This window comes from Brassica oleracea, chromosome C9 (genome assembly GCF_000695525.1).
Source record: "Brassica oleracea var. oleracea cultivar TO1000 chromosome C9, BOL, whole genome shotgun sequence".
Lineage (NCBI taxonomy): Eukaryota > Viridiplantae > Streptophyta > Magnoliopsida > Brassicales > Brassicaceae > Brassica > Brassica oleracea.
This window is the reverse complement of record NC_027756.1, coordinates 11,008,280-11,019,643: the sequence shown is the minus strand read 5'-3', so window position 1 is coordinate 11,019,643 and position 11,364 is coordinate 11,008,280. Positions and strand designations below refer to the sequence as shown.

General features: G+C 29.2%; 1 protein-coding gene across 2 annotated transcripts; it reads left to right on the top strand.

Annotated features, from left to right (window-relative positions):
* Window positions 1-3,720: 3,720 nt before the first annotated feature.
* LOC106315616 (dof zinc finger protein DOF1.8) lies at window positions 3,721-5,236 on the top strand. 2 transcript variants are annotated; one of them, XM_013753406.1, is made up of 2 exons: window positions 3,721-4,032; window positions 4,225-5,236. In XM_013753406.1, exons 1-2 carry the CDS (start codon window positions 4,009-4,011, stop codon window positions 5,206-5,208), a joined length of 1,008 nt encoding a protein of 335 aa, XP_013608860.1. In that variant the 5' UTR covers window positions 3,721-4,008; the 3' UTR covers window positions 5,209-5,236. The 2 variants fall into 2 exon arrangements, with proteins under 2 accessions (XP_013608860.1, XP_013608859.1); XM_013753405.1 differs by having other exon boundaries at window positions 3,723-4,032; window positions 4,222-5,236.
* The last annotated feature ends 6,128 nt before the right edge of the window (window positions 5,237-11,364 follow it).

Sequence of the window (11,364 nt, the reverse complement as noted above, 5' to 3'; positions counted from 1 at the left end):
TGAAAATAGTAACTTTAAAAAATAGTTATTATAACTGGCAATAACTATTGATATTGATTGTATTTTTCTAAATTCTAGACAAAATATAATTGTAAAATATTATGTAGTATTAATTTCCATTTCTAAAACCCTAAAAACTGTAAAAGAATTTCGATAGTTGTTTTCCTTTAAAAAAAAAAAATCATAAACAACAGATACTTGCATCATATTTTTTTGTCATAACCAAAAGAGAATTATAAAAAGTTATTCGGTAATATTTTTTTAAGAGAAAATTTGATGATGAACATGATACTAAAAATTATTTAATTAACAAAAAAAGTGTAAAAATAGTAGCGATACGAATTTTAAAATTATATTATTTAATAGTAACTAAAAAAAAATATTTGATAGTAATTTAATTTTCCTGAATTTCTCAACAAATAAAATTGTAATAGATCATACAATAGTAATTTTCCTTTTCTGAAACCAAGCTACAAAAGAAAAGTAGTTTATCTTTACTAAAATCTTAAACAAATAATGTGAAAGAGTAATTGATATTTTTTAAAATTTTAAATAAAATAGATATTCATAATATAAAATTTTTCTTTTCTTTTCTAAATCCTGAACAAAAATAAAATTTTAAAATTTATTTAACTATAGTTTTTTTTAAACAATTATGACAAGTATGATACTAAAACTATTTAACTAACAAAAATAAAAAATAGGATGTTGTGAAGAGTAGTCTTTATATGTGTTTGGTCATTAAAAATTGCTATTATTGTCGCTGTAAGTGATCTTTATATGTGTTTTGTCAAAAATAAATAAAGCTTCATCATCATCTTATTACAATTTTTTGTTTTTACTATATAGTATTTTTCTAATTCATTTTTAATTAAATGTTATTATGAAAATATATCATTAAGAAATAACTAATTAAGAAAATTATTTAATATCAGTTAAGTTTAATCAAAAATTATATTAGTACATAAGAAAATTATAGTGTTGTCATTGATTTGATTGGCTTTATTTAGTTTCCAAATTTAGTTTTCATTCTAATTTTTATTTCGGCTTGGATTTGGTTTAAGATTTTAGATATGTGTATTTTATCTAGCCTTAAATACAAAGTTGATAACAATTTACCTGTACACTATAATCATAAAATATAAATATTAACTGGAACTTATATGTGAAAACGAGTTCTTAATTTTAAAACAAATCTCACATAAATATGCAAAAACAATCTTAAAACTATAATAAAATGGTTGATTCTTTTTATTTTCTTTATTAAATTAAAACATCAACCAAAATCCAGTGCAACGCACATGCTCATATCTAGTAGTTAATAAACTATAATTAAGAAAAAAATATAATTTTTTTTTGGAAAAGAAAAGAATTTAAAGGATTAAAAAGTCCAAATAGATGTTTCAATGCATAGAGAGTCACGCCGTGACCTATACAGTTATTTCCTATGATATTGTTACAATATTTTTCTTTTTCGTATTATATTAAAACATGAAAGAATTACATTTTGAGTTACTTTTTGTTGGGTCTTAACATATTTAGGTACTTTATGCTTGAAGAGTACTTTATGTCTATCTTTTGGATTTTCTGTTCCCGAAATGCCCCTGTTAAAAATAAAAATAAAAATGAGATACAAAAGAGACTGAGGGTAATTAAATCTGATAGTTTCATGGTCGTTTACTTCCACCACCTTTGTTTCTTCCTCTGTATTCAATTTTCTTTTCCATCTTTCTTTTCTTCTCTAAATCCATAACCATTTTGTGGAGATTTGTATTTACTTCAAATCCCAACCATCTTAAATCCTTGTTTCCTGTTCTAGATCGATTTCATCCAAATTATCAAGTTTACCTTCTCTCTTTAGATTTTTCTACACTTACTTCATCTGATCTGAAAAAAACCTCCACCGTTACGGATCTTGAGTTATCATCACCGAACCCATAGACATTATCCTTAAAGAGAATTGTGTGGATAGGTTTGTTTTGGTCATCGAATATGTGGTCAGTGTCTTTGTGGCTGCAGGAATTGTGTTCCCTGGAATTAAGGCTGCGACTGCCGGTAAGAAAATATGACAGATTAGAGCAGTTGCTGCTGACCAATTGCGTCATCATGGACACCACCACCGCCATATTCGTAGTTGTGGTCACTGGGTACTAGTGTAAGCATAGTTGTGGTCTGTGGTCAATCTGAACAAGTAACAACTTGAAGTTGTGGTCACTAGCTACTGGTAAATCTATAGAGCCAAACTATTGGTAGGAGTCTTTCCATCCTTATGGTCACTCCACAAAACATCGTTGCTCTGGCCAACCCCTAAATACATGGTGAGGAAAATAGTAATTGACTCATGAAACAGTGTTGTATCTTCATCTCCTTGCTGTAACTGGCCACCAATTTCGTACCTTCTTCCAGTTTCCAGAACCTCACGCCGTTCACTTGACCTCGCCCATAGATGCGTTTCCGTACAAGCGGTGTTCCTCACGAACTTCACATCATTCTTACGGAGAGCTTCATGCTTCTGCAGGTTACGGCTCGTCAACAAATTAGACTCAAAATCATCACTATAACCATCGTCTTCAGCCATGTGTGTTGGAGGAGTGAGGGCTTCTGGTGGAGCTGGAGTGCTGGACGAAGAAGTCATGGATAATATGCAGATTTTGTGGTGGTGGAGAAAGATGAAAAGAGAAAAAAAAGAAGTTTTTAAGTATAAGGGGTTTTTGGTAAACTTACAACAAGAAAGTACATGACAAGTTCAAAGTATGTCTAAGTGTAAAGAGAGAAGGTAAAAGTATGTGTAGATGTAATATTTTCTTAAAACATAGAGAATCTTAGTGCTAACCAAAATTTTGTCTCAAATAAGTGATGATATTTCATTCTAATTTTTACTTCATGTTGGATTTATTTTAAAATTTTAGATATGGATATTTTATCTAGTCTTAAATACAAAATTGATAACAATTTACCTATGCACTATAATCATAAAATACAAATATTAACTGGAATTTATATGTGAAAACGAGTTCTTAATTTTAAAACAAATCTCACACAACATATGCAAAAACAATCTTAAAACTATAATAAAATGGTTGATTTTTTTATATTTTTTATTAAATTAAAACATCAAGTAAAATCCGTTGCAACGCACGTGCTCATATCTAGTGGTTAATAAACTATAATTAAGAAAAAAACTATAATTTTTTTGGAAAAGAAAAGAGTTTAAAAGATTAAAAAGCCCAAATAGATGTTTCAATGTATAGAGAGTCACACCGTGACCTATACAGTTATTTTCTATGATATTGTTACAATATTTTTCTTTTTCGTATTATATTAAAACATAGAGAATCTTACTGCTAACCAAAATTATGTCTCAAATAAATGATGATTATGCATGCATAATTATTTTTAGAGGAAAAGATGAATAAATTGATACTAGCAGACTAATATGGACAAACAAAAACTACAGTAGCCAAACGAGCGATCAGAATGATATTTTTGTATAGTGATTAAGAAAAACACCAAAAAATGAAAGGGATAAATAATATTCCCTCCGTTTCAATTAAAAACAATTTTAACCAATTACAAAATTGACTACAAAATATTATTGGTCATACAATTTTTGATAAAATTAAAAATTACAATAAAATATGAAAATTTTATCTATTTTGAAACATAATTTTTTTTTTTAAATATCATCTATTTTAAAACGGGGTGATAGTAAAGTTTAGTGGGAGGGCGGGTGCATAGTTTGAGAGTGTTGTCAGACTTGAGCCAAACTATTTTCTCTCTCTCTCGTACGAAGAATTCCATCAAACTCTCGGACCAACACTCCGTGAGAAATTAAATAAAAATATTTTAATATTCTCTTTTTTCGTCTTCTTCTTGCTTAAAAAAAAACCAGCTTTACCTTTCCCCACACACTTCTCTATCTCTCTCTACCACTGTTTCTCTCATTAGCTATTTGCAGGGTTTTTCTTCTTCTTCAGTGTTTTTGATCAGCTTGAAAATATCCTAGCCATGGATACAGCTAAATGGCCTCAGGTATTGTTTATTTAATTTATTTATTCGTCTCGTCTATTTTGCAGGGTTTGCCTTCTCTTTAATCTTTATTTTTTTTTGCTAAGACTCTTTAATCTTTATATTTTCTGATAAAAGTTTTCGTCTTTTGAAAAGTTAAATTTGTAGCTCATATGCTTTACTTGTTTGTTTGTTCCTGCAAAAAAAAAAAAGAAGGAATTTATTGTGAAGCCAATGAACGAGACATGCTTGAAACAGCCGAATCCTGCTGCTGCTCCAGTGGAGGAGAAGAAGGCAAGACCGGAGAAATATCATGCTTTGAACTGTCCAAGATGCAACTCCCTTAACACCAAGTTCTGTTACTACAACAACTACAGCCTCACTCAGCCCAGGTACTTCTGTAAAGACTGCAAGAGATACTGGACCCAAGGTGGCTCTCTCAGGAACATCCCCATCGGCGGTGTTGTCCGGAAAAACAAGAGATCTTCCTCTTCCTCTTCTTCCAATTCCAATTCCTCTTCCTCTTCAAAGAAAACTCTTTCTGTCAACAACAAAACGCCACCACCACTTCAACAGCTAAACCTTAAGACTGTTGAGAATGACCACGTGGCTAAAGCGTGTTCTCATGGTTTTGGTAACGCCCACGAGGCCAAAGATCTCAACTCGGCGTTTTCTCTAGGGTTTGAGATTGGTCATCATCATCATCAAAGTATTCCTGAGTTTCTGCAAGTAGTGCCCAGCAGTATGAAGAACCACACACCTGTATCAACCTCGTCGGCTTTGGAGCTTTTAGGGATCTCCAATTCCTCAACCACCTCCTCTAACTCAAGCCCTGCTTTCGTGACCTATCCTAACGTTCATGATTCGTCCGTGTACACAGCAGCATCACCTGGGTTTGGTATGAGTTACCCACAGTTTCAAGAGTTCATGAGACCACCTTTGGGGTTCTCTCTTGATGGTGGGGATTCTCTACATCTAGAAGAGGGGTCCAGTGGCACTGACAATGGAAGGCCTTTGCTGCCTTTTGAGAGCCTGAAACTTCATGTTTCATCTTCAAGCACCAATAGTGGTGGTGGTGGCAATGGGAATGATCATAAGCGTGAGAAAGAAGAAGGAGAAGCTGACAACTCTGTTGGGTTTTGGAATGGCATGTTAAGTGCTGGTGACTCGGCTGCCTCTGCTGGTGGACCATGGCAATAATTATAGTCAAGGAGAGTTTCTTAGAAGAGAAAAAAAAAGAGAAGTCTCTAAATTTTTCATCCAAATTTAGAAGATGAAGGTTAACTAACTACCATCTGGGTGTTTACCATCTTTAACTTTGTTGGGTTGGGGATGGTCGGATGGATGGCTTTGTATTATTAATATTACTAGGTTAAGATCCGCGTCTTGCGCGAAATCAATATTATATATAAAAATTATTTTATGTATTAAATATTTTTATATATTATAAAATAATAAATATATTTTAAATAATTAAAAATCAGTAACTATTAAATATATAATTAAATTGGTACAAACATATAAATCAATTTTATTAATCCAAAAAATATTTTTTTTTATATTTGATAGGATATGTTATTAAATTTAAATGATACTAACATAGATAATATATTTTAATATATTTTTAATATTAATGTCTATTAAATGATGATTTCTACTCATATAGTTTTTTTGATCATTTGTATCTTTTATAGAAAAAAATTAAATTATTGATAACAAAATTTTCATTGTGGGATTAATAGTTTTAGTAATTTATAATTTATAAAAAAAATAAGTTGTCAATGATCGTTCAAAACTTTTATCAAAAAAATTGTTCAAAGTAAATTTTGAAACTAAAATATTATATTTTATATGGTTTATAGTTTAATTTAAAACGATATATATATTAATCTTAATAATTAATTAAATTAGACTTTTTACTTATATAATTTTTGTAATCATTTGTATTTTGTCATAACAAAAAATTTAAACCATGGATCATAAAATTTGAACGTGAGACTTTTAACAGTTTTAGTAATTTATAACCGTTTGTAAAAATTCAAAATATAACATATATATAAAAATCTAATTTTTTATTATATGGTTATTGTGGTTTTTTAATTTATTTAATAGTTTAAAATTAAACAAATATGATAGAAGATACACTATTTTTTATCAAATTTTTATTATTCAAAATCATTAATTGCCATATATACTTTAGCCACATTAGGCAATTCCGTAAATTTTATTTAAGGAAATAATAAAGTACATTAATGATGAATTTATTGTTAGTTTAATGAAAAGCTTATTATGTAATTAGATAGACCAACATATTTTTCTAATGATTCTAAGAATCATTTTAGTGATGACATTGGTTACAAAAAAAAGTTGCAATGCTTCTCAAATAATATTTAGGGGATTATCAAACCCCAGTTGTTAGTTATCTAAAAGTCTATGGGTTAATGTTTGTTTTAGTGCCGAATGGTTTAGTACCTCTCAAGTGAAATAACTGTAGTGTAATTAAAGACTGTTGTACCAATAATTTTGCTGCTATCAGAGGCGAGAAGTGGGCATTACCCTCTTTTTAGACATAGAGACCTCGTATTTTTCTTTTCTATCATCTCTATTATATTAGTCCCACGCTTTTTACATGTCACATGATAGTACATACGAAACTCTACTCAAATCCTTAGTTTTGTCAAGACGACTCTCATTTGGTACTTTGTTTGTCATTTGGGACAAAACATTTGGAAATGGGTGTAAAGCAAATGAAGATGATGGTAAGGGTGTAATATGAGTTGTTTTTATAACTTCCCCTTCTATCAAATATTACAAAAGCTTCTAACAAAATAACAAACTAGAATCAAATAACGCCATGCTTTATGATCCTCTCATTTTATATTGTATATATAGAAGGTTGAAACGCTTGCTTCAAAACTAGTTCTGCATTTTTCTTGCAGCTGTCTTTCATCCATAATTCCATCTAATATTATATTTAAATAAGTTTTGATCAAAAAAAAAAATTATAGTTAAATAAGAAAGGTGAGTAACTTAAAATTCTATCACAACTTTTAATAGATTATTCCTTTATTAAAAGTAAATACAGTGATAATATGTAAACAGTTTTAAAATTTTCAAAAAGTGTTTAAAGAATTACAACTTATTTCTAAATTATAAACAAAATAAAAATGAAAGAAAAATACTAGCTTTCATTATTTTAAAATACCAAGCCTAATTATATTTATGAATATGTGTTTAGGTGTAGTTTCTGTTGCAATTGACTCTCCAAAAAACACTTTCCTTCCCGTTTGATTCTTTCTCTTTGCACATTACACATTAGCAGTATTCAACTATCACAACATTATTCTGATTTAGCTTAGGCCTTTCAATGGAAACCGTTTTAAAAAGATCTCATACACAACCGATCATTCACAACATATTTCTTCTTTAAACATAATTAATAATCATAAACTTTTCAGTAAATTAAAATAATTAAAAATGTAACAAAATGTTTGGTTTTCTTTTTTTTCTTTTAATATAAAATTAAGAGCTGTCAATAGAGCATATACATGCTTTATGTTTAAAGTATTTTTAAAAAATATTTACTTTTACACTTTTTAATATAGGGAGATTTGTCAAAATTGACTTAAAACTTGATTTTGAATACAAAAGTGTACCCCAAATTCAATCAAATGCAAAAGTAACTCAAAAGCCTAGTGAAATCACAACGCTCCCTTATGAACAAACAAAAACATGTATTCATTTTTACAATTATAACCCTCCGTTAGAGAAGACTTACAAAAAAGTCTTCTCTATGATGACTTCTTTGTAAGTCTTCTCGTTCAGTAGATCTTAAAAATAATTTTATAATTTTATAAAAAATATTTTGATGGATAAAAAATTGAAATCATGTAATAATAAACATTTCTCAATGATGTAAATTTAGTTCATCTGAAATTGAATTATTTTCAACATAGGTGAGTGAATGTATATTGGTTCATGAGTCATTGGTTTAGTGTTTGGTAACATATGTTATAGTATTGTATGTATCTTTCGGGTTAGATTCTGAAATCTTACCTTCATTTTTTCTGTTTTCAAATTGACCTACATATGTTTAGTAACTATCTAATAACTTGATTTAAATACTTTCTTTTAAGTTTAAGAAATTGTTTTTTTGCATAGTTAATTGATTTTAGGGTCTCGAAGACTCACAAAAGACTTAAAAAAAAGTCTTCCGACACATCCCACTTAAATTTTAGTAGAATTTTGGGTTTCCGCCTAAACTTTAGAAAAATTTAGGTTTTCCGCCTAAATCAAAAGTCTTCCATAAGTCATCCAGGAGTCTTCCAGAGGAAGTTTTCTCATGGATTAGATCTTAAAAATAATTAATAAATTTTATAAAAAAATATTTTCAAAGGGAAAAAGTCAAAATCATGTATTAATAAACATTTCTAAAAGATGGAAAGTTTTACTGAAATTGAATTATTTTTAACATAGATGAGTGAATGTAGATTGAGTCATGATAGTCTTTGGTTTAGGGTACACTAACATATGTTGTAGTATTGTTAGGGTTAGATTTTGAAACCTCATCTTTTTTTAAAATAATTTGACCTATATGTGATTAGTGACTATCTAACTTGATTTAAATACTTTTAAAATATCTTAAAAGTTTTTTTTTAAAAAAATTTGCTTAGTTATTTGATTATAGGGTCTGGAAGACTCACAGAAGACTTTCCAAGAACTCTTCTGACATACACCGCCTAAATTTTAGTAGAATTTAGGGTTCCCGCCTAAATTCAGAAAAATTTAGGTTTCCTGCCTAAATCGAAGTCTTCCAGAAGTCTTATAAGGAAAGTCTTCTCATGTATTAGATCTTAAAAATAATTAATAAATTTAATAAAAAATATTTTGAAAGAGAAAAATAGAAATCATGTATTAAGGAACATTTAAAAATGATGGAAATTTAGTTTTACTAAATTTGAATTATTTTTAATATAGATGAGTGGATGTAGGATCTACTATATCGAAAATATTTAACCTAATTGGAATTTTTGTCTCCATATATAAAGAAAATTTACGCATTCTCTTTCTTCCTCTCAAATGGCTGCAACAAAAATGTAATGTTTCTCACTTTAAAACTCTCCAACCTCTCTCTAATCTCTTTGAACATCAAAACACCAAATTTAAATCCATTTCTCAATTTTTTCTTATGTCTTCTCACAAATTTATCTTTTTTTTGCATGTTTTTCATTACATGGTTCTCATCTTTCACTTATTCAAAAGTAGATCTATAAATGTTGGATATGTATTATTGTGTGTTTTATATATTATATTATAAAAAGCTATAGATTCAACATATTGTGACTATTTTGTTTATTATTTAAGCATTAAAATTATAGTTTTGAAGTTTTTATCTGTTTTGAAACCATTTGAATGTTTTTGAATTTGTAGGTTTTTCAGATTTGATACTGACGTTGAAAGACTTCTCAGAAGACTCACGGAAGACTTCTAGACAAGTATTCTAATGCATTTTACGCTAAAAGGCTTCCCACAAAGTCTTCAGGAAGTCTTCTGCCCAAATTGATACAAATTTTGGATATGTATTTTTTGTGTTTTATATATTTTATTCTAAAAAGTCATAAATTCAACCTAATGTGACAGTTTTTTCTTTATTATTAAGCATAAAAAAATGTTTTTGAATTTTTCTCTGTTTTAAAACTATTTGAATGCTTTTGAATATGTAAAATTTTCAGATCTAATGGATGGCGGAGCCTAGGTGACAAGCAGTTATATGGATACAGTGCTTTACCTGTAAACGCTTTTCCAGCTCTCGCAAAAATTGTATGGGAGTCGTCTTCGGAGGGACAAATCAGACTTTGGAGGACTTCTCAGAAGACTCTTGGAAGACTCTCTGAAGACTTCCAAGAAGTCTTCTAATGCATTGTATGCTAGAAGACGTCCCACGAAGTCTTCAGGAAGTCTTCCAAAGTTTTCTGCTCAAAGTTATACCAATTTTGGATATGTATTGTGTGTTTTATATATTAGATTCTAAAAAATTATAGATTCAACCTAATTTGATTGTTTTATTTATTATTTAAACATAAAAATTTATTTTTGAAGATTTCTCTGTTTGAAGCCATTTGAATGCTTTTGAATATGCAGATTTTTCAGATAGGAGTTAGACTTTGGAAGATTTCTCAGAAGACTCTTGGAAGACTCTCAGAAACTCTCAGAAGACTCTTCTAATGTATTTTATGCTAGAAGACTTCCCACGAAGTATTCGGGAAGTCTTCCAAAGTCTTCTGCCCAAAGTGGTACAAAGTAATGATGTCAAGTGGAGACCAAGCTTATCTATGTTGAGGAATGATATCTAGTTCTATGTGTAATAGTTTTGTTTATGGTATGTTTTATGATTGTATGTGCACTATTTAGTTGTGAATTCTTTTGTAAACTTAAAGAAATTTTAATCAAAAGAATTTTTTACCATTCTACCACTCATAACAAAACACAACAACACAAGTACTTAGTCAAATTTACTAAAACTAAGAGAGAAGACTTCACGAAAAAACTTAGTCAAATTCACAAAAGATCAAACTTGAATTTTAAGTGAAAGTTGAAATTTTTTAAACTTCATGTAAGTTAAAAATTATATCTTATGATCTAAATAGACACATTAAACCACATGACTTGATATTTTTGAAGTTACTTAACACTTTTGAAAGTTAACACTTATGAGGAAGACTTACAGAAGACTTCTCCGTTTAGCTAGAAACATTAGTAAACATCAATGTTTGTAACTTCATAATTATCACCAATTAAGTTATGAATTCGACTCAGTAGTCCCAATATTGACTAATAAACATGAATTAACAAGAAAATATTTAAAATTCATTTTAATTTTGGATAAATTGGAAGTTTAATAAAGATTTATGTAGAAAACTTCTTTAGAAGTCTTCTCGGATAAACATGTTACTTTTGAATTTGACCGAAGTTGGTCAGAATTTTGACTTTTTGTAGAAAACTTCTAGGGAAGTCTACCTTGAGAACACTTCAAAAGAAGTCTTCCCTAAGTCTTCCGGAGGTCTTCTCAATGTTGCAAGAAGTCTGCTGGCTTATTTTTGCAATTGATTATATTTGACTTTTCGAGAGACGACTTCTTTAGAAGTCGTCCGTCGGATGACTTCTCTAGAAGTCTTCTCTCGCGGGCAAAGGTTTGACCAAAACCCAGAATTAAACTCGAGAAGACTTCTATAGAAGACTTCTTTAGAAGTCTTCTCATTGATATTAAATGTTTTACTATTATTTTTCAATTGCAAAAGTAACTCACACAGACATCTTACGACATCGAGAAGACTTATGGAAGACTTTCAGAAGGGA